We start from the raw sequence: 24,618 nt of genomic DNA, 5'->3' as shown, positions 1-24,618 counted from the left end.
AACAGCATTCTTCAATGAACTGGAACAAATAGTTCAAAAATTCATATGGAACCACCAAAGACCCCAAATAGCCAAAGCAATTCTGAGAAGGAAGAATAAACTGGGGGGGTGCAGGGGGGCGAATCTCCAAGCTCTACTACAAAGCCACAGTAATCAAGACAGTTTGGTACTGGCTCAAGAACAGAGCCACAGACCAATGGCACAGAATAGAGACTCCAGACATTAACCCAAACATATATGGTCAATTAATATATGATTAAGGAGTCATGGACATACAATGGGGAAATGACAGTCTCTTCAACAGATGGTGCTGGCAAAACTGGACAGCTACATGTAAGAGAACGAAACTGGATCACTGTCTAACCCCATACACAAAAGTAAATTTGAAATGGATCAAAGACCTGAGTGTAAGTCATGAAAACATAAAACTCTTAAAACAAAACATAGGCAAAAATCTCACGGACATAAACATTAGTGGCTTCTTTATGAACATATCTCCCTGGGCAAGGAAAACAAAAGCAAAAATGAACAAGTGGGACTATATCAAGCTGAAATGCTTCTGTACAGCAAAGGACACCATCAATAGAACAAAAAGGTACCCTACAGTATGGGAGAATATATTCATAAATGACAGATCTGATAAGGGGTAGACATCCAAAATATATAAAGAGCTCACGCACCTCAACAAACAAAAAACAAATAAGCCAATTAAAAAATGGGCAGAGGAGCTGAATAGACACTTCTCCAAAGAAGAAATTCAGATGGCCAACAGGCATATTAAAAGATGCTTCACAACACTTATCATCAGAGAAATGCAAATTTAAACCACAGTGAGATATCACCTCACACCAGTTAGGATGGCCACCATCCAAAGACAAATAACAACAAATGTTGGCGAGGATGTGGAGAAAGGGGAACCCTCCTACACTGCTGGTGGGAATGTAAATTAGTTCAACCATTGTGGAAAACAGTATGGAGGTTCCTCAAAAAACTAAAAATAGAAATACCATTTGGCCCAGGAATTCCAGTCCTAGGAATTTACCCTAAGAATGCAGCAGCCCAGTTTGAAAAAGACACATGCACCCCTATGTTTATCACAGCACTATTTACAATAGCCAAGAAATAGAAGCAACCTAAATGTCCATCAGTAGATGATTGGATAAAGACGATGTGGTACATACACACAATGGAATATTACGCAGCCCTAAGAAAAAAACAAATCCTACCATTCGCAACAACATGGATGGAGCTAAAGGGTATTATGCTCAGTGAAATAAACCAGGCGGAGAAAGACAAGTACCAAATGACCTCACTCATATGTGGAGTATAAGAACAAAAAACTGAAGGAACAAAACAGCAGCAGAAGCACAGAACCCAAGAATGGACTAATAGTTACCAAAGGGAAAGGGACTGGGGAGGACGGGTGGGGAGGGAGGGATAAGGGCGGGAAGAAGAGAAAGGGGGCATTACGATTAGCATGTATAGTGTTGGGGGGTGGGGCACAGGGAGGGCTGTGCAACACAGAGAAGACAAGTAGTGATTCTACAGCATCTTACTATGTTGAAGGACAGTGACTGTGAACTTGGCGACAAGTAGTTATTTTACAGCATCTTACTATGTTGATGGACAGTGACAGTGAACGGGGATGTGGGGGGGACTTGGTGAAGGGGGAAGCCTAGTAAACATAATGTCCTTCATGTAATTGTAGATTAATGATACCAAAATAATAAAAAAAGATGGGCAGAGGAGCTGAATAGACCGTTCTCTAAAGAAGAAATTCAGATGGCCAACAGACACATGAAAAGATGCTCCAGATGCTCCACATCACTTGTCATCAGAGAAATGCAATTTAAAAGTACAATGATATAACCTCACACCAGTAAGGATCACCACCATCCAAAAGACAAACAACAAGAAATGTTGGTGAGGTTGTGGAGAAAGGGGAACCCTCCTACACTGTTGGTGAGAATGTAAATTAGTTCAACCATCGTGGAAAGCAGTATAGAGGTTCCTCAAAATGCTTAAAATAGAAATACCACTTGACCCAGGATTTCCACTTCTAGGAGTTACCCTAAGAATGCAGTTGCCCAGTTTGAAAAAGACCCCTATGCTTATCGCAGCACTATTTACAATAGCCAAGAAATGGAAGCAACCTAAATGTCCATCAGTAGATGAATGGATAAAGAAGATGTGGTACATATACACAATGGAATATTATTCAGCCATAAGAAGAAAACAAATCCTACCATTTACAGCAACATGGATGCAGCTAGAGGTTATTATCCTCAGTGAATAAGCCAGGTGGAAAAAGACAAGTACCAAATGATTTCACTAATACGTGGAGTATAAGAACAAAGAAAAACTGAAGGAACAAAACAGCAGCAGAATCACAGAACCCATGAATGGACTAACAGTTACCAAAGGGTAAGGGATTGGGGAGGATGGGTGGGAAGGGAGGGATAAGGGTGGTGAGAAAGAAAAGGGGCATTACAATTAACATGTATAATGTGGGGGGCATATGGCGCAGGCTCTACAACACAGAAAAGATAAGTAGTGATTTTACAGCATCTTACTACGCTGATGACAGTGACTGTGAAGGGGTATGTAGGGGGGACCTGGTGAAGGGGGGAGCCTAGTAAACATACTGTTCTTCATGTAATTGTAGATTAATGATACCAAAGAAAAAAAACCCAACAGAAAAGCATATCAGCATCATTATACAAATATCTCAATATTTTAAACTCTAACTTACCATATAAGGAATACTCTGCTTCCTGACCTGTGTCGCTCTCACTGGAGGTTGACGTAAGACTGGTGGTTAAAGTATTACTTAAGGACTGACCGACAGATAAGACTGTTGTTGCAGTAGCTACATTGCTGCTGCTAGTAACGCTGGATGTTGACATAGTCACTGTTGATGTAGTACCCGGTGTGGTCAAATTAGGAAAACTCTGAGCACCCATAAGAGGAGAAGCTAAAGATAAAAATGAAGTGATTAAGTGGGATTGCATAAACTTTAGAAGACTAGGTTGTACATTTAGAAAAAAGATTGAGGTCATGAAATACTAATTATTAAAAGGCAGAAAAGCAACAACTTTGGGAACTCAACTGAAATCCAACTAAAAAAGTCTTGTTTTTATGGCATTATTATATTTTTGAAAAATGAAGCCTAGCATCTTTAAAAAAGTGAAATAAGCAATGAAATAATTCCCAATGATATTTTCCAAGGGAATTAAGTTTGACCCATTAAGTAGCTTAAATTAGAATTAAGTAACTTTCAGAAACTAGTATCAATTTAGGACCTAAGTAAAAATTATACCAATGTGATAATCTAATTTATTGACTATAGTATTTATAATAACCACCTATTTCCTCATGCAACTATACTTAAGGATTTATCAGAGAGGAGTGAAAAACAGAAGTGTGTTATTCTTTTATCCTTTCAGAGTTAAGAGGCTCTTCAACTGATCTGAATTCTTAAAACACCATGATTCTATAGAATTGAACTTCATATTCCTGAAATTTGACATAGTCGCACCTCACATGTTAATGATCTAGTTAAGGCTACAGCCAGAACCCACTGAACAAGAAACTGTACTCTGCATCCCTCACAGTGGAAAAAGCATTGGGCTCCATAAGGAAAAGCTCACTTACTTGCTGTGCTCATCACATTCCTCCCCAAAGTATTAGTGTTGTTATCACTGCTGCTTCGGCTTAGATTCATGTTGTTCGTGGCATTAGTCCGTGCTATGTTTGCCACTCTCCTTACAAAACTTTCCAAGCTAGATGTTTCTCTTGAGGAAAGATTAGGTACACTTGCGCTAGAGCTCATAGGGGCCCCTGCAGCCAACAGAGAACTCACTGATAGTCTGTTACTTGCTGAAGAGCTAAGGGGTCGTTGTGAAGCTGCTTCTTTATTAGTTAACTCAGATACTGAACTAACATCAGGAGAACTAACACTAACGATTCCCATGGATATTGCACTAGACTCCCCAGGAGTGCGAACAGAACTATCAGGGCCTAACTTTCTTTCAGCATTTTCACTTCCCGTTTCCGCTGTTAAGGTGCTGGTGCTTGCACTGGAAGATGACCCTACTTCTGTTTGAGGGACGTTTTCAGCAGATGAAAGAACAACAATTGGTTCATGGACATCAGCTCCTGAAACTATACTGTGTTCCATTACAATTTCTGATCTCCGTTCCGTTTTGGTCGAACCCAAGCTGATGTCGCTGCTACTGGCCACGCTACACACAGAACTGCTGCTTCCTTTTCTACTTGAGGAGCCTGCAGCAGCAGAGGTCTTGTCTGGACAGTTGTTTTTCACCAAGCTGCTCCATGATTGCGTTGTGCCTGAAACAGTGGATGAAACAGGTTTGGGTGATGCCACTGTATCAGGGTCGTACCCTGGTGCAAGCTTGAGGTCAAATTTTCCTTCTGCGCCCATACGGTAAGAGTTTGAGCCACCAGCATCCCAGGTGACATCAATCCAGCCTGGAAAGGGACAGGAGTTTGTGAGACCCGGCAGAAAGCAGATTAGGAGCGTGTCAGACAGTAGCTCCACAATATGGGATCAGCTTTTCATCAGTGTTGTACTTCTCTGAACTTCTACAGTCACTTAAAATCTGCCAACTAAAATTAAATTCTTCCTTTTATTTCTCTTATTTCTGAACTATTTACTCTGGTGATATTTAAAAACAATTAAGGGTCATATTTACATTTATTGAGGTATTTTTTTCAGGGAAAGAACTGTTAAAAATTATAAAAAGACTGACACAAATGGTAAAACACTACAACTTCAGCAAGTATAGATGAAATCTAAGTAAAAGGCTTTTTAGTTGCTAAGTATGACTATGTGGTTGAATGTTTTTTATAGACAAGAGTGCTGGCTTACCATTAATTTCTAAGTTTGGGCTAAATCCTATAATAGACAGAGAAAATATTCATGTCACTAAAAATTTTAGGTCACTAGCTCAAATAACACTAAGTTAGCATTTCGGTTGTGTTCTCAAAGTTCAGTGGTTACTTGGTTCTCTTATGATTAAGTTTAATAAATTTGAATAAGCACAGAAATTTTAAAACAAAATTTTGAAAGTATGCTAATCTCTTATTAGAACCTATATGATAAAGCAAATAATGTGTAAAAAACTAATGAACATCATGATAGTCAATCTGTATTTACTTGTACTTGGAAAATGATACTTTTTAAAAAAATGATAATTAACTTCCAAAAGCAGCAAAACAAAATCCATACTAGACAGGAAAATAACAGAAGTTTTACAATCTTATTCTAGTGTTATAAGCTAACTACTTTAGAGAAAAACACAACACATTAAAAAATATTTTTTTAAGTGTAACAAATCTTTATAAAGTTTAAAAGTACTTTACCCGTACAATGCACATACTCCCATGCACTCATATGTGTGCACACACACGTCAAGTTCATATATGTCTATGATGAGGCTCAGAGGGGTGTAATACTGAATTACCTGTGGGGATTATCTGCATATCAGTTTTTTGAGATGACAACTGACTGTGCCAAATCTACATAATTTATTTTAGATGAAATTTCAATTGCCTCAATGTATGCCAAATGATGAAATTGCCTCTAAAGAACCAACACTTAACTATCTCTTCTGCAACATGGAAATGTGAGAAAAGGAAAGGTTCAAAAACATATCTCATTCCCAAATAAAAAATAACATTTCTGTATTTTATTAACTGGTCTACAAATATACTAAGAATATATTCCATAGCACTAATCAAATTTTATGATTGTGTTGTAGTTGTCTGCTTCACCCAGAAGGCAGGGGAACCATATTCTGAAGTCTAACAAAGTACCTTTACATAGTAGGTACTCATATTTGTGGAATAAATGAAAAAACAGACATTCCTACTAACATACAGAGGCTTTAGAAAGGAAAGAGAAAATGGAGATAATATGGTGATACAATTTAAAAATGTAAACCATTCCTATTAGCCTTGAAAGTATCTTTAAGCTGACATCTATGAGGAACTAAGAAAGGATATATACATTCTATCCATACACACTATCGTTAAGTGTACTGGTAACAAAACTGAACCCCTATGCCTGAAAGATAGATAAGACAGAGTTAGTAGTAACTAGCCATTACTAGAAATGGTGTGCTTAAGAATTTGGAAGCTAAAAACTTTCTCTGACATAAAAGTTTTAAAGGTGGAGAATTAACCTTAATTCTGGCCATCTTGGTCAGCCAAAACTGAATCACTATACCTGTCAGATCAGCAAAAGTTAAGCCTTTCTTAGATGCCAAATATGAAATTAAGATTCCAATTTTCCTATGCAGTCACTTCAGTTGATTCTAGCATGAGAAAAATCAAACGCATTCACATAACCCTAACTAGCCCATACATGTAAAAGCCAAAACAAACGATTTAGGGGAAATAGAATATTAGCTGTCATTAAGATGCCTAAAAAAAGAACATTTGAAATTTATGAGCTGAACAGTACTATTGTTATGTCAACTATTATTGGTTTTTATTAATTCTGGCAGTTACATACATGCTCACTCACTTTAAGTTTGCTATGATGACAATGACTTGCTATTAAGGTATGACTATACAAAAATGCACTTGTTAATGCAAGGAACAGACTCTTAAAAACAATAAAGTCAAAAAGTGAATAAATGCCAGCATGAATATATTAAGATTTTAAACATCAGTCATTCGCCTAAGCACTGTCACTTTTATTATAGCTCTTTAAATATTTGGTGAAGTTGAGAATATGAACATATTACTCTTCCTTTTGTTTTTAATGCCAGGCAAAATTCATAAGAACCCATTACTGGTTAGGCAAATTATCCAATAATAAATCAACCTTTTAAGTTATAAGAAACAAACCAGGTACTATAGTTGCTTCTGGGAGTTAGTAAGAATTTACTAAGTGAGTATTGGACTTCCCTAACATCTACAGCATCAAAGGTTAAAAATGAACTTGATTTAAGCAATAACTCTTATGAAACATCAAAGCTTAAAATCCAAAATTGGGACACTGAGAAACACTGTGAAATATAATTTACTAATAAATGAAGAGGCTACAATTCTTATTCTGTGCTTTACTGAAAATGGTCACTAAAAATGTGAATCCTTTTTCTTCTACGGGATTTCAATAATAGGAGTAAAAAATTATTGCCTAGATTCCTGTCAGGCTAACAAGAAAAAGAGTAAGAAATTAAGATAAAGTTCAATGAAAACTTACGAATAATAAACTAAAGAAAACCCAACAAAACAGAAAACGTATCTTGAGGGTACCGCACTAGCTTGTTACTCATTTTAAAATATTAGTAATAAGTTTCAAGTCAATATCTAAGAATTTGAAATTTTCCTCTTTTCTAAATAAATGATTTCTCTATTCTTAATGTGAAATCATACATCAGTTCTTCTACATAGTGCTGGAGCATTTAAACAATTTATAAACTATCCCAAAACAATGAAGAAAAATATTGTCATTGAAATACTCCATTTTCACACAACAAATGCCAAGCACCTACTCACCATTATGCAGTTCCCCTGTGACTGTGCCTTCTCCCTGAGGGGTGCCGTCCTGATCTCGCCATTTCCAGTCAAGACCTCTGATCACACGAGCCCCTGGAACCATGTATTTCAGAACCTGGGAGCGTACTAGACGTCTCTGTCTTCTAAGATTAGCTTCTGCTTCCTTAGCTGCTTTTCCTACAAGGTAGAAATTAGAGAAATATAAACAAATTTACTTTGTATGAATACAATTGTTTTATTTACTATCATCTCTTTACCTAGTTGATCTTCACACACGCCATTTACAGTGCCATAAAGTTCAAATCCAGATAATGACAGGTAGTGGGTTTGTCCACTAGCATTCTTCCCCATCTGTTTAATTCTCACATGACGCCACCCTTGTTTCTCATCCTTTGGTGGATCAAGAGGCCAGGTAGCTGTTGACCTGTGAATGTATTAGGAAAAAAATTGTGTAATGATTAAAAACAGAAGTGGGAAGACTTTTTACATAATAGAGAACCATAGAAAAAAAACTTTCACACTCAGACAACAGCTTGTTAAACTAGAATCAAGAAATCAAAGGAATATAATAGTCACCAAGAAAATAATTTAAAAAAGGAAATGTTTACATGTATATTAATTTGACTTACATTAAATATTATCAATAAAATCCAAAGAAATAAGACAAGAAATCTTAAAAGTAACAAATATGCTTTTATGATGAGTTTTTTAATTCTTAAGATTTAAATGATATATTAAAATATTATCTTTAAAGCTCAAAAATATTACCTATCAATCCTAATGTTAAGAAGCTCCTTCAACACATTAAATGAGAAAGTAATTTAACTTCATACTCTATCTTCACCTCAAAATGTGTCACACTGTCCGATTAACTTACAGAACTCAAATTTTAGAAATACAATACTGACATTCTGTATTCTTTAAAAAAATAATGTATGATCAATATATAAAATTAAGGAAAAGAGATACACAAAACTAAGAAAAATTTAAAAGCCAGCCATAATTCTATAACCTGCAATAGCACTGCTACCTTGTTGGACATTCACATGTATTATGTGAATACATGGGGAGTTTAGTATAAAAGCTAATTCCATCTCTTTTTTGTTTTTATTAATGTGTGTGTGTGTGTGTGTGTGACACACACACACACACACACACACACATATACACAAATACAGCTATGCATCAATTCTTATTCTATAAATAGGCTCAGCTTTCTACTAATGTTTAATCTAAAACTTTTGACAAGGTTTTGGTAAAATCACTATTTTGAAGTTTTAGTACCTAAATTATATTATCAAGTGATGATTTTAAAAAGAAAATCTTGCTTCAGTCTCACAAAGAAGAGAGCTCTAAGGGTATACAGTTAATAAAAATTAGCAAAGCTCTTTATTGAGTTCCCAGTTTGCAAAGACTCCTCAACTAACCCTGGTTCATTGAGACTGCAGTCATCAACATGGGTATACAAAGAAGTCCAGTTCTGTCCATCTTTGGATACCTGGAAATCCCAATTTCTCAGTGCAGACCTTCCATAACCACGAGCATGACGAAGTGTGTATGCGGATGGTATCACCCAGAGACCCAGATCTATGGCAAACCAGGCATTCTTATCATCATTGCTATGACAATTTAAAGCCGAATTATCACGACTTAATATGTCTTCTAAGCGGCCATAAGGTAGATTTCTTCCTTCTGATGATGTTACTACAACAAGTCCATAAGCAGCTGGATTTACCCATTCATATGCAGTTCTATGCAAAAAAAAAAAAAAGAATAGCAGTTAACACTACTAAAATGGCATTTGTTCATAATTAGCTTTCTTCTACATAAAATTATATTAATTCTTTAAAATTCTAAAATTAGTAATTTAGATTTCTTCATAAAAAGTAATTTGGATAGTGTTAAATTTAATCTTTAAGACAAAATTCCTTAAACTGCAGTATACTCAGAGTGGTTAATAATTTTATTCTACTGCTTAGGAATCTTTTTTCAGGTGAATGTTTTCACTCTACATTAAACAGAATGACTTACTTGGCATTTGTCCCAATCCAGTAAATGATTCCATTTTCATCAAAATCATGCTGATGCCTAAATACAAAATTTTGGCCTTCTCTTAATTTTCGAACAAAAACAAACGAAGATCGGTCAAAATCATACCACTGCTTTGCTACCTAAACCAAAGAAAATAAGGAAGACACTCACCTTAATAATACTATTTTCAAACATATTGCCCACTTTTATCCTATCTCTTTAATGTGAATTGTTTTACTACTACAAATACTCATCAAAGAGTATTTGAGAAAAATAAAAGAAAAATAGAAATTTCCACAACCAAAGTACCTCCCTATTAACATCACAGAGTATTTCTTTAGCCTATTATTTCAACAGATGGGATAAAGCAAAGTCTGACCATAGTATAAAAAAACATTTTTCTCTTATCAGTCTTTATACCTTTTAATAGCTACATTAATAATCAACTTGCTGTTCCTTACTGATTGGCATTAAGGTTTTGTTTACTATTTTAGTATTACAAATAACTATACAAACATCTTTATGAAGAAACCACTTAAAGTGCATTAAGGATTATTTTCTTAGAATACATTCTTAAAAATCGAATTACCAGGTCAAACTGTATTTAATATCCTAATTCTAAATACAATCTTCTCCAAATACTTTTCTGAAGAGCTGATCTACAGAAGAGAATGCCTATTTCACTATGCCTCTGCCAGAAGCTCACCATTTTTAAGAGATACTGTTCCAGAGATTCAACTGTAGCTAAGGGTTCCATCTTCAACATCCTGCCAGTCCTGTCTATCAATGCAGTTTCACCAGGTGCACGTTCCAACCGAAATCTTAATCTTCTTGTAAGTATCTATGCAGAAATGATCAAAATGCTTCAGAAAATGCCTTGTTTTCTTAGAATTGTAAAAATTAGACACATTACTTGAACACAGTAATTGAGATTTATAAAGTATAAACATCAAGGAAGGACCAATGTCTGTTTTCTATTAGTTTTTGTTTTTAAAGGTTGACTGAATAAGTGATACCGGCTTTCAAGAAAGGAACAAAGCTACTTAGAATTTCTAAACAACTTCAAATACACATGAATTGAATAAAACAATTATAAAACACTTTAATAGAAGTACTAAATCCCTAACTTAAAACTGGCAATTCTGCAGGCAAGTTATGAAAAGTAGCTAATTAGCTTGTTACATTAAATTAAGCTAGAATATGTTAATCTGTGGCTAATAAACTTTAAGAAACATAAGACAGCTTCCAATCCAATACATATTAATAAACAAGTATGAGACTAGCAATTTAAGGTTTCGTTTCTGTATAAATCTTGAGTAATTCCCATAGAAACATAAATATTTATATGAGCATAGCATTTTTCACTGAAAAATTACCGAAGGATATATTCCTAGCTTTCCTGTCTTTGTAGCTTGAACAGTCTTCTAAAATGAGAAGTACATAACAAAAGGACTATACAAGCATGGGAATTTTCAGCCTTTGAAATTTATCAAAGAAAAAGTCTTAAAAAGGATGAAAAAAAACCCCTTGTTCCTCTATATTATTTTGTCTAAAACACAAAGTAGACCCCTACATCTAGTTTAATATACAGACAAAGTCAGGTGTCCTAACGATACTGTAACACCCTGGACAAGCTTTATTCTGAGAGTCCAGTGGCTTTGATAGGATTACTGGGTTCTTGAGTGTATGGCAAATTTTTTGCCTCGAAGAGTCACTGTTTGGACAAACACAGATTTTCAGGCACTAAAAGTTATGTTTAAAATAATCTATCCCATGCAGTGGGATGCAGAATAGGTTGGATAAAGTCAAGACAATAGATCTGCTAGGAGATACTGAAGTAAGCCACGGACGATGTAATAAAGATCTAGGTTGGCAGAGTGGCAGAAAGAATATTTGTTTTACCTGTTCCTGTCTGGAACATAGCTGCTAACAAAAGAATAACTAAATGAATGACTGTATCAGCCAAATAATATTTAGGAACAAAAAGGCTTTTTATAAATCTGTGTGATGACATATTTCTGAAAGGATTAATAGGAATAGCGAAGGAAGGTCATCTGGCTCTAACCAATGACATACAAGACATCAAGAAAAACTGTGCTTATAATACTTCCATACTTTTTTCATATGGTGATACACATAGAGATGAAGGGACTTAATTCATAATTCTAAAGCAAAAGGATCCTTTTTTCTGCTTTACCCACTGATAATCCTTTTCCAGTTATGATCTACCAAATACAATTAATTGCTTACAATATTTTTTAAAAATTCATAGTGGTTTGATTAAACTCAACAGAATTGAAATACCAATACATTAAAGAGTAATTAAAAAGAACAAACAAATGGCATTAGGGTTGAAATCTTTAATGATCACACAGAATCCCATTTAATATAATATGAGAGGAATGTTTGTTTCCTTGTTTTTTAAAGCATAAAACTGGTCCTAAATGCACTGCATTCAGTAGTAACAGTAACTGTATTTCTCATGGTTACCTGGAGGTTGTATGTGGATCCTGGTGTATCATACAAATGGAGAGGTAGACGTTCAATAGATTCTAGTACAGCTATTAACTTTCGAATTAACGCAACTGCTGGTCGACTGTGAAGAAAAAGTAATTGTTAAGAGCTTTTATGTAATTTCATACAAAAGTTCATACAGAAACTCATATAGACCCCTACTTTCCATGTGAGTGCAAAGAGAAGTTGAATTTTGTATTAGACTACAACTAATAAGCAACTATATTCTTATAATTTCTTTCATGTAAGAATATTTCATTTTTCTTATAAAACATATCAGTTGCATTCAACAATGAGTAATTTATTTTTATAGTTTAAACAGTTCTTTCATGTAATATTTGACAAACAAGAATACATAGAACAGCAAAATTTTTTAAATGATCTATTTGCTGGCAAGGCAACATTAGTGTAATGTTGGGGGAAAATAATCTGATAATTTGTATTGAGAACCTTTAAAAATCATCTACAGCCTTTAGCTCACAATTCCCACTTAAAGGAATTTATATAAAAAGATGTTTCTATTGAGACAAATATATTTTAGTATCAGTAATAATTTGCAAAGAGCTAAATTTAAGACAGCAATGTTTTAATAAATTATTATGTACCCACAGACTGTAATATGAACTCAAAATGGTATTTTAAGTTAATAAAATTAATTAAATTTCATTTGTTATCCAAAAAATTCAATCACATTCAAAAGTAAATAAAGTAGTAAAATGAACCTTCATCAACCCACAACCCTAACTGCAACAACTATCTACTAATGGCCAATCAATTTCTATCTATATCCCCACCCATTTCTTCCCTTCCCATGAATTTTAAAGAAAATGCAAGAGAGCATATCATTTCATCCCAAAATATTCTCAGTATTTTATCTCTACAAAATAATTCTTAAAAATCGAAAATCATACTATTATCACACCTAAAAAGGAATGAAACAATTATTACTTACTGTCATCAAATATTTAACTGGTTCAAATTTCCAGTTATTCATTAAAGAGGTACCTAATTTAAACTAAGTGGTCAGCTACACTCATAGCAAGACATATAATTTTTCTTTTATTCCATTAGATTTAAAAATGCTTTAAAAATCTTTTCTCATATTGAACATTTATTATAACCTACTTTTTATTGAATAAAAATGTTCCTATTTTTGGTATAAACATAATATATTAGATTCTATTTTAAAGGAAGTGTACCAACTTGTCAACACTGCAAATATCAAATTAAAAGAAAATTGGGGATTTACCTTTCATCATCTTCATTTTCACTGAAAGCTGTTTTAAAAACATTTATTCTTTCTACCAGTTGACTACAATCTTGTTTCATATCTAAATCCACACTCTAAAGAAAACCAAAAAGAGAAGACACAAAAAAACATTTACGACTGTTACTAAAATTTATCAAAAACACAGACTGCAAAATGAATGTTAATATATTATAAAGTCATCAATACAACATGGTTTACTAGACCATGAATAATATACTTTTTCCCCTTCTTCAGTCTTATGATGAAGCAATTACATCGCTGTATGAGTTTTCTTCGAAGTATAGTATGCAAGGTGATCTCAGATTTTTTAGAAATGAACATTTGCATTTCAATGGTGCTATTTAACTGGCATTACAAAAAATAAAACGTATCAATCAAAACAATGATTTCATAGATACTAAGTGATATAAAGTGATATATAAAAACAATTTCAATGGGAATGCAAATAGTAAAATTAATGAAAGAAATGAGATCGCATTTAAAGTTTATCTTAAAGAGTATATCACCATATCAATGATTACACTCAAGAAACCGAAGTGGCAAATGAAACTGAAATGGGGAGAAAACTCACTTTTTATACTTCTATTAGAATGTTACAATACATATATATGATATGCTTCACTAAAATAAAAAAGAAAAGAAAAATTTATCACAATAATGAGATATTAAAGGTACTCTAAATTGAAGAGAAATCTGTAGGGGCACTGCTGATAATTTATGCAATTCATTTAGGTACCTAGGAAGGTCTGTAGATTAACTCCATTTATGTTAGTTATGAGCAATAGTGTTTAATCTTAGGCTAAAACAGTGTTTGGTTCAACAAAACCTTGAACAAATTATAATCGGGTAACTCAAAAATCTATATAGACTTATTCAATTCAATTAGCTCAAAATAATGATACAGCTTAAAGGAAAGGCTGGAGAAATTAGAAACACTGACATTTTATTACTCGGCTTTTTAAAAAGTCTTAAGTAAATATCACTCTGTCAAAAGTGTAGCTACAAATAATTTTTAAAACCATATACTGTTTTGTACTACTTCATAAACTTACATTGTTTAAAACAGTAAGAAGTGCTTGCACCAAGCCACTACTGCACATTTCATATGGTGAAATAGTGTTTTCATCCTTCAAAAGTACAATTAGATTTTCTAAAGCTGTTTTCATTAAATCTCTCCAAGTATTCTCACTCTCAATACACTAGAAAAAAAAAAATTTTTGATGAAGACAGTCAAAAAAATGAATCAGTCTTAATACACTTTTCAGAACATCAGTCACCATGAAAATAAACTCTTAAGCAAGATTAAGAAGTCAAATTATTAAAGCACATTATTTCTACCATAATCTGCAACTTTTTTGCAAAGGGCCAACTGTAAATATTTTAAGCTTTACAATGTCTCTGTCATACCAATTCAAGTCTTGTTACTGTAGCCAAAAAGAAGTCACAGACATGTAAATGAACAAGGCTATGAGTAATAACACTACTTACAGACATTGAGATCACATTTTCATATAATTTCCATACATCATGAAATATTATTCTTACTTTGTTTTCAACCATTTAAAAATATAAAAACCACTATTATCTCACAAAGCCACACAAGAATAGGTGGCAACCAAATTTTGCCTATGGGTGGTAATTTGCCAACCTCTAATCAATATCCAGAAAGAATATAGAAGTTAAAGGGAAAAAAACAAAGCATTTTTAGCATCATAAAATCTAGAGGCTAACATACTTGTCTATTTGTATGAAGTTCCCAAGATGACTCTAACTGAGTTGCTATGTTTCTGAGTGTTACCACTACTCCACGAGGCATGCTTTCAACAGCTTTAAAGTGGTCGTCATATAAATCTCGAGCCATAGTTCGTACCTATCAAAATAAAAACAGGAAATAAGAATTTTTGCTACACTTACTAGTTTTACTATATCTTCCCGTTTATGTTTGTGTATGTGTTTGTGTGTGTGTGTTTATCTGTATGTCTGTCTATATAGAGATGTAAAATGCAACTTTTAAATTACTTGTGTCATTATCAACTTCCAAAAAATGTTACTTCTATTCATATATGTCAAACAGTTCTAATGGCTGAAAAATTTCTGTGGTAAATTTTAGCAGTATCAAATAAAAGAATTCAGTTTTCATTTTCGGTTATTTTAACTTTGTATTCATATACCAAATAGGAACTTATTTCATTTAAGCCAAATTTAACAACCTGTAAAAACTGACTGCTCACTTTTTTATAAAAGTAATCTGTTTATATTGAACCAATTAGAAAATACAAATAAGCCAGAAATAAATAAATTAAGCCACCTATAATTACATCAACGAAAGTTGAACCTTTCAATATTCTGGGGAATACTTTAGATTTTATGTTTCTCTATTTATGTTATTTGCACAAAGCATATATGGAACTCATATATATACATATTTCATCATGAGAAGAAATGACTATATTGTTGGTTTGAGCACTAATCACTCTCATAGAAGTTAAATTAATGTTATTTGAGAGAACAAACCTTACATGTTCTAGACTTGGTCTGGTGAAATTCAGTACCTAACACTTTTTAAAAATATATGCTTAAATAATGCAAACTTACAATTTATGCAATTTCATTTAAATCATAAACTAACTAGCATAAGTCTTATGTAATTAAAAAAAAAATCCTTCCCTAAATGAATTAATAGCAACTTTCCATTCTATTTTGGTATGCCTTTAAAAATTAAAATTAAGGTCCTATTAGAAAACACTGAACAAACTGAACTATCCTTTCATTATATCCTTCAACATACAATAAATAAAAATTGAGATTAAAACCTAACAGTTAAAATTATTTTTACCTAAAATTAGTATGTTTTCATATTTACTGCTTTCATATGCAAAAGAATACCCAAGTGGTCACTGGGTTACTATGAATTTCAAGAAAATGAATCAATAATTGCATTTTTTTAAGATAATGAAAATACTGGACTGAGACTGTGTTCTCCTTGATTTACTTTCCTTTCATGTTGTGACATTCCCATTCCCTATAAATTAGTGTAGATTTGGTTTGTTAATACAACATGTCAGGTACTGCAAGAAATTCTTGAGAGAGCTGAGTGGTAGCTTTATTAAGAATTTGAGAATTCTTCTCAAATAATCTTTATTATTTGAGAATTTTGTATTTATGAATTCAGTTACTCACTAAAATTTATGTGTAATCCCCAAATCAATACTTGCAGCACATTCATAGTCATGTGTGTGCATGCACGGTGCAGCCAAAATGTTTGAGTTGCCTCAAGTGTATTTTCCCAGCTGAGGTCAAACAAAGTTAACACTAAACAAGTGTCCTTTCCACTGCCTATTTTGTGCCATGTTTCTCACATTTTTGTACTTTACATGATGACTTCACTGCTTAATATGACCCTAAACATAGTATTTGAATTGTTGTCCACTGTTTCTAAGCACAAGATAGCACATATTGCCTTATGGAGAAAACATGTGTTGGACAAGCTTTGTTCAGGCATGAGAGTGCTACTGGCCACAAATTCAATGTTTTTTATTAACAATACATATTAAATATAAGGTCTTTAAACTGAAATACACAGAACACAAGAATATGTGTGGATTAGTTGACAAAAATGTGACCACAGCCTCACAGGAACCTAAGCTTATATTTCCTGTAGGAGCAATGTTTCCTGTTTGTGGCAATTTTATAGAACAAAACTACCATAAAAGAAGACTGTACTTACTTCAAATTCATTTTAGCATCTATCTAAGGGCTATTTCAATCAGGTTATTTCTACCTGAAATGCCCTTTAGATACACTGAATTAGAAGAACTCTCTGGCCTCACATTCGTCTTAAAGAACAAAGAAACAAACATGAAGTAATATATACAGCTATAGAGGTACTACGTATTTATGAGGGGGGCGCTATTTTTTTCCCCAAGGTCTATCATCTGGAATCTTCAGAATGGCCCAAAACATTAACAACTGGAATAAAGGCACGAATATCTTTATATTTTACTTATATATATAAATGCTCCAAAAAAACCCACCAGTATTACTTTTATAGCCAAAGCCATAATATAAACACAACTACCCCCCAACCACAATAATAAATGTCTAAATGTATTCTTCACATACTATATGAAAAACTATTTTGTACATTATTACAGGTAAAATAAAAATAACTGTCAACAGAAAATACTGAATCTACTATGAGATTATTTTCTTTTAAAAATGAAAAAAAATTTAAGAACAATTGATATAATAAAGATGGAAATATACAGGCCATATATCTGTTTAATTAAAAATTAATATTTTGACTTTGAAAGTAGAGTCAATAACATTTGCTCCTGTATCTTTCTAAACAGTTATTTCACCTAAAATGCCATTAAACATAAAAATAATCTGAATCTAGAACCAGGTTTCAAGTTGCCTCATCACAAAGTATTAATTCAGGATTGTGAAATACAATGATGCATTTCAATCCCACTGTGTCTCTAAAACTATTCCTATCATTAATAATAAAGCATGAGTTTAAAGTTTTTGTGACATTTTAATAAGTCAATTTAGATTTTGTCTCATTAATTTCCACTTTGTTTCTGTGTTAATGTTGGTATTTAGTATATGTATAAAAATGGTAAGTAAATATATATGTATTGTGGAAAATAAAACTATGATTACAGAAAAGGAAAGCTGAAAATATACTGGTTCGCAGTAGCTTATGTTATACAGCTCAATTTTTAAAATACTGACAAATTACCACTGAAACCTTACTGTGTCAAATAAAAGACAAAAACTAAACAAAACCCAAAATGAAAACCCCAGAAAACTCCACAAATAACCTTTTGCTTTGTTTTTTCTAACTTAGACTTCAGTTTTCTGCCTCTTTTGCCAGTCCAGCCAGTCACAAATTCTGAACCTTAAAAAAAAAAGAGACATTTCACAGAAAACATTTCATTAAAATTTAACATATTCATTTATTTTTATCTGCTGAACTTACATACCTACATACTTACCCAGAGAAGTTTCTGCAGTAAATGAATGTTTGGTTCCTCTATTAGATTCAAATACAAAACCAGGAAGATCTTCTTTCAATATTGTTGCTTGCTGACCATCTGAGTTATGAATAGCAATTTCTCCTTCTTTCAAACATGTTAGTGACCAATTCCCTACAGTGAGTTTTGTGGGTCCTAGAGCTGAGAGTATAGGTTGACTTGAAGTAGATGGCTTTACTTGGCCTCGAGCTCTTTGTAACTTCTCCAAGAATTCACTTCTGCTTTCTATAAAGACAGAATGATTATTTTAAAACCTCAGTCATTTCAAATATTCCTTTCTTTTTGTAAAGAAACTGCCAATTAGAATAATACTTTTATTAAAAAACAAAAACAAAACTTCATTAGCAGAATTTTGCTCTTTGATACACTCTTGCTGATTTCATATATTTAGTATTTAGGTACAGTCATAAAGACAATTCAACAACCACCATTTTTTAGTATAAGGGTTTTATTAAAGATGATGTAACTTGAGATAGCATCACATGCATATGATTCATTATTATATGATAAGAGGCATCAGCTTTATCTAAAAAAGGCTAGAGAGATTAAAAATAGACAAGTACTATCCCTTTTCATACAGTAAAAATGTCCTCATGGTATACTAATTTTTCTCTGTTGATATTAAAGAAACCGACCATATCATCAAAGATGTGCTATTTCTATGACAATGCTGGCAATAATAGGAGAGAAAAACAAATTACTGGAATTATAGAAATAAGTAAAACAGTTTAACAGAAACAAAATTATTACCTGAACTATCTGATCCACCTTCAGGACTACCACTTGAATACATGGTGGCAAGTTTTCCATCCAAGATAAACCGGAACCACCCATTGCTGCCATTAGATAGCTCCAAGGCTGCTGCATCGCTCCATATATATAAGCAGTCCCTGCCCCTGATGACTGACCAGTCTCTCCAATGGTATGGTTTACCTTGCTGCAATTCTTTAGCATCTTCTTGTGGTTCATCTTCCTAAATGTATAAAATTATTGAATGAAACATGAAAAATAATTTATATTTCAAATATTCTTAAGTATTTTTCCCTTTCTTTATTTTTATTATATCATTAATACACAATCACATGAGCAACACTGTAGTTACTAGATTCCCCCCATTATCAAGTCCCCACCACATACCTCATTACAGTCAAGGCAAGTAGGTGCTTGACACACTGAGAAACTAGCAAGGTGTGATCAGTGTGGTTGAGCTGGAGTGAAGTGTAGAAAGTGGTGGGAAAGGAGATCTGAGATGCAAAAAGGACTAGATGATTAGTACCTTGTTGGCCATTGTAAAGGCTTGAGCTTTTATTCTGAGTGTGATGAGTAGTCATCCCAAGGTTTTGAGCAAAAGAGTGACATGATCTGACTTTTCTTGGAACACACTGGATGCTGAGTTGAGAGTAGGGTGTGTGTTGTTAGTTTCATTAGCTGTAGTGATGGCATTTCATTCACATAAAAGAGACATCCTTATTTGCTAGCAAAGTACACTCAAGTTTTGATAGGTGGAATAAGATAATCTGGGAATTGCTTTAAAATACATCAGGGGAAGGCGAAGAGGGAAAGGTAGGGAGGAGGTGAAAGGAAAAAGGATAAACTGGTGGTTTTTGGAAGTAATGATATCAGGGACTTCCATACTCTAGGGGGGCAGGGGTTTGAAAATGTGTAATGTAAAATTTACCATCTTTCTAGGTGTACAGTTCCATGGTGTTAAGTGTAGTCATGTTGTGCAACCAATTTCCAGAACCTTTTCTTGTAAAACTGAAATTCTGTACCCATTATACAACAGCACCCTATTTACTCTTCTCCCAGCCCCTGGCAACCACTCTTCTACTTTCTATTTCTATGAATTTGACTACTCTAGATACCTTAGATAAGGGTAATAATACACTATTTGTTTTTTTTTATGGCTGGCTTATTTCACTTAGTATTATGTCCCCAAGGTATGTCCATGTTGTAGCATGTGTTCAAATTTCCTTCCTTTTTAAGGCTGAATAATATTCAATTGTATGTCTGTACCACAGCTTGTTTATCCATTGATCTGTGATGGGAGCTTGTTTGCTTCCATGTCGTGGCTACATTTTGTGAATAGTGCTACTATGAAAATGGGTGTGCAAATATTTCTTCAAGACCATGCTTTCAATTCTTTTGGATATACATCTATCTAGCAGTGGAATTGCTGGATTGTAATAATTCTATTCTTAGTTTATTTTTCCCTTTTCTTTTTTATTAAGGTATCAATGATATATACTCTTATGGAGATTTCACATGAGCAGCACTGCGGTTACTATATTCAACCATATTATCAAGTCCCCTCCCATACCCCACTGAAGTCACTGTCCATCAGTGTAGAAAGATGCCACAGAGTCACCACTCATCTTCTCTGTGCTACAATGTCTTCCCTGTGACACCCCCACACCATGTGTACCGATCATAATACCCCTCAATCTCCTTCTCCCTCCCTCCCTCCCAACCCCCACCTATCCCTCCCCCTCAACTCCCCACCTATCCCTCCCCTTTGGTAACTGCTAGTCCTTTCTTGGGAGTCTGTGAGTCTGCTACTGTTTTGTTCCTTCAGTTTTACTTTGTTGTTATAGTCCACAAATGAGGGAAATCATTTGCTACTTGTTCTCCGCCTGGCTTATTTCACTGAGCATAATACCCTCTAGCTCCATCCATGTTGTTGCAAATTGTCCGATTTGTTTCCTTCTCATGACTGAATAGTATTCCATTGTGTTTATGTACTACAATATTTTTATTAAGGTATCATTGATACACAGTCACATAAGCAACATTGTGGTTACTAGATTTACCCCATTATCAAGTCCCCACCACATACCCCACTGCAGTCACTGTCCATCAATGTAGTAAGATGCTACAGAGTCACTACTTGTCTTCTCTGTCCTATACAGCCTTCCCCGTGCCCCACCACTTACATTATGTGTGCTAATTGTAATGCCCCTTAATCCCTTTATCCCTCCCTTCCCACCCATACTCCCAGTCTGTTTCCCTTTGGTAAATGTTAGTCCATTCTTGGGTTCTGTGGGTCTGCTGCTGTTTTGTTCCTTCAGTTTTTGCTTTGTTGTTATGCTCCACAGATGAGTGAAATCATTTGGTATTTGTCTTTCTCCGTCTGGCTAATTTCACTAAACATAACACCCTCTAGCTCCACCTATGTTGTTGCAAATGGTAGGATTTGTTTTTCTTATGGCTGAATAACATTCCCTTGTGTATATGTACCACATCTTCTTTATCCATTCATCTACTGATGGACACTTAGGTTGCTTCCATTTCTTGGCTATTGTAAATAGTGCTGCAATAAACATAGGGGTGCATATGCCTTTTTGAATCTGGGAACCTGCACTCTTAGGGTAAATTCCTAGGGGTGGAATTCCTGGGTCAAATGGTATTTCTATTTTTAGTTTTTGAGGAACCCCGATACTGCTTGACACAATGGTTGAACTAATTTACATTCCCACCAGCAGTGAAGGAGGGTTCCCCTTTCTCCACAACCTCATCACCATTTGTTGCTGTCTGTCTTTTAGATGTTGGCCATCCTAACTGGTGTGAGGTGATACCTCACTGTGGTTTTAATTTGCATTTCTCTGATGATTAGCAATGTGGAGCATCTTTTTATGTGGCTGTTGGCCATCTGAATTTCTTCTTTGGAGAAGTGTCTGTTCAGCTCCTCTGCCCATTTTTTAATCAGATTATTTGCTTTTTGTTTGTTGAGGTGCGTGAGCTCTTTATATATTATATATTATATATTATATATTATAGAGCTATCCTCTACTAATTGGAAAATCCTAGGACCCTTAAGAATTAGGCTAAACCTACTCTGCCTGAGCTCTAGAAAGGGAACAAAAAAGCCTGGATGATAGCATATCTATTTACAACATGGTTTACTGAGTATCTTAAACCCACTGTTGAGATCTACTGCTCTAAACAAGATACCTTATAAAATACGACAGCTTGTTGACAATGCACCTGGTCACCCAAGAGCTCTGATGGAGATGGATAAAGAGATGAATTCTGTTTTCATGCCTCCTAACACAACATTCATTCTGTAGCCCATGGATCAAGGAGTGACTTTGACTTTCAAGTTTTATTATTTAAAAAGTGTATTTCATAAAGCCACAGTTGCCATAGTTACTGATTCCTCTGATGGGTCAAGACAAAGTTCATTGAAAACCTTCTGGAAAGGGGATTCGCCATTCTACAGGCCTTAAAGAACATTTGTGATTCATGGGAAAACATTCAAATATGACCATGAATAGGAGTATGGAAGAAGCTGACCCCTCATGGATCACTTTGAGGGTATCAAGACTTCACTGGAGAAAATACCTGCAGATGTAGTAGAACAGCAAGAGAACTAGAATCAGAAGTGGAGCCTGACCATTGCTGCAATTCAAGATTGCTGCAATCTCACAAAACATGAATGAAGGAGCTGCTTCTTAATGAGCAAAGAAAGTGGTTTCCTATGATGGAAACCATTTATGGTGAAGATGCTCTCAGATTGTTGAAATGACAACAAAGGATTTAAAATATTAAATAAACCTACATGATAAAGCAGTGGCAGGGTTTGAGAGGATTGACTCCAATTCTGAAAGAAGTTCTATTGTAGGTAAAATGCTATCAAACAGTATTCCATGCTACAGATAAATCATCTGTGAAAGGAAGAATAGATCAATGTGGAAAACATCATTTTGTCTTATTTTAAGAGACTGCCATGATAGGACAAAAAGATGGTAGAGTAGGAAGGCAAGGTGGAAACCTCCTCCCACACACACACGAAGGAAGCAACTACTGCACATACAAAAATCCCTGAAAATAACCTGAAGACTGCAGAACAGACCACCTACACACTGCTGAAGAGAGAAGACCAAACACAGAGGGTGAAGTGGCAAAGCCATGATCGACTGGGACCCAAGCCCTTCCCCCATATCCCAGCCCACAAGCAGGAGGGATTGGGAACAAAGCAGAGTAGGAATAAGCGCTCAGGAACTCTGCACACCTGGCCCTGGAGATGTACTCTGGGAACATGAGTCCACATTACATTGGGTGTTGGTGATTAATGAAGCTGGATACCAGGGAGAGTTGAGCACTCTGGGAGGCTGAGATTCCTGCCATGTGTAGAGGAGGAAGAATAAAAAAGAAGTATTTTTAGGGTGTGTTGGAAATAGTGTGACCATCAACTTAATATATACTGTTATATAGTTAGGAAGCTATCCATGAACCTTATGGTAACTACAAGCCTAGAGCCTGTAATACACAAAAAATTAAAAAAGAAATCCAACCACAACACTACAGGAAACCATCAAATAACAACAGAGGATTATGAGAGGCACAAAGCAACAGAGAGGAACTACAAAAAAAACCAGAAAGCAATTAATTAAGTGGTAATAAGTACATTCCTATCAATAATTATCTTAAATGTAAATTGACAGAATGCACCAATCAAAAGATACAGAGCAGCAGAATGGATAAAAAACAAGACCCACTGATCTGCTGCCTACAAGAGACTCATTTCAGACCAAAAAGACATACAAAGACTGAAAGTTAAGGGAAGGAAAAAGATATTTCATGTAATAGGGAGAAAAAAGGAGGAGCAGCAGTACTTACATCAGACAAAATAAACTTCAAAATGAAGAAAGTAACAAGAGACAAAGAAGGACATTACATAATTATGAATGAATCAGGCCAACAAGAGGCTCTAACCATTATAAATAGCTATGCACCCAAGATAGGAGCACCTACATATGTAAGACAAATACCAACAGAACTAAAGGGAGAAACAGACTACAACTCAAGCATAATAGGAGACTTTAACAACCCACTTTTATCAATGGACAGATCATCCAGACAGAAAATGAATAAGGAAACAGAGGCACTGAACAACATATTAGATGCACTTAACAAACTTACAGAACATTCCACCCAAAAGCAGCATTACACACATTTTTCTCAAGTGCACATGGAACATCCCCAGAATAGATCACATATTAGGATATAAAAAGAGCCTCAAGGAGCCAAGATGGCGGCGTGAGCAGAACAGTGGAAATCTCCTCCCAAAACCACATATATTTTGGAAAATACAACAAAGACAACTCTTCCTAAAAGAGAGACCAGAAGACACAGGACAACAGCCAGACCACTTCCACACCTGCGAGAACCGAGTGCCTCATGAAGGGGGTAAGATACAAGCCCTGGCGCGGCGGAACCCAAGCACCCCACACC

General features: G+C 34.6%; 1 protein-coding gene across 11 annotated transcripts in view; it reads right to left on the bottom strand.

The window, feature by feature from the left end:
- The window catches only part of HECTD1 (HECT domain E3 ubiquitin protein ligase 1), a 127,250-nt gene that overhangs the window by 28,464 nt on the left and 74,168 nt on the right, over positions 1-24,618 (bottom strand). For 4 of the 11 annotated variants that reach the window (XM_036999303.2, XM_036999306.2, XM_036999304.2 and 1 more), the window contains exons 13-26: positions 19,135-19,357; positions 18,346-18,609; positions 18,172-18,248; positions 15,081-15,215; positions 14,398-14,544; positions 13,325-13,419; positions 12,052-12,157; positions 10,268-10,402; positions 9,562-9,701; positions 8,958-9,281; positions 7,788-7,954; positions 7,531-7,707; positions 3,655-4,491; positions 2,753-2,974 (exon numbers count right to left, since the gene is read on the bottom strand). In XM_036999303.2, the coding sequence (XP_036855198.1) occupies positions 2,753-2,974; positions 3,655-4,491; positions 7,531-7,707; positions 7,788-7,954; positions 8,958-9,281; positions 9,562-9,701; positions 10,268-10,402; positions 12,052-12,157; positions 13,325-13,419; positions 14,398-14,544; positions 15,081-15,215; positions 18,172-18,248; positions 18,346-18,609; positions 19,135-19,357 (3,049 nt within the window). The remainder of the gene's footprint in view (positions 1-2,752; positions 2,975-3,654; positions 4,492-7,530; positions 7,708-7,787; positions 7,955-8,957; positions 9,282-9,561; positions 9,702-10,267; positions 10,403-12,051; positions 12,158-13,324; positions 13,420-14,397; positions 14,545-15,080; positions 15,216-18,171; positions 18,249-18,345; positions 18,610-19,134; positions 19,358-24,618) is intronic. The other 7 variants (XM_036999305.2, XM_073211407.1, XM_073211405.1 and 4 more) reach the window with 3 other exon arrangements.

This window comes from Manis javanica, chromosome 8 (assembly GCF_040802235.1).
Source record: "Manis javanica isolate MJ-LG chromosome 8, MJ_LKY, whole genome shotgun sequence".
Taxonomy (NCBI): domain Eukaryota; kingdom Metazoa; phylum Chordata; class Mammalia; order Pholidota; family Manidae; genus Manis; species Manis javanica.
The sequence above is the reverse complement of the archived record's forward strand: the minus strand, read 5'-3'. Positions and strand labels throughout refer to the sequence as shown.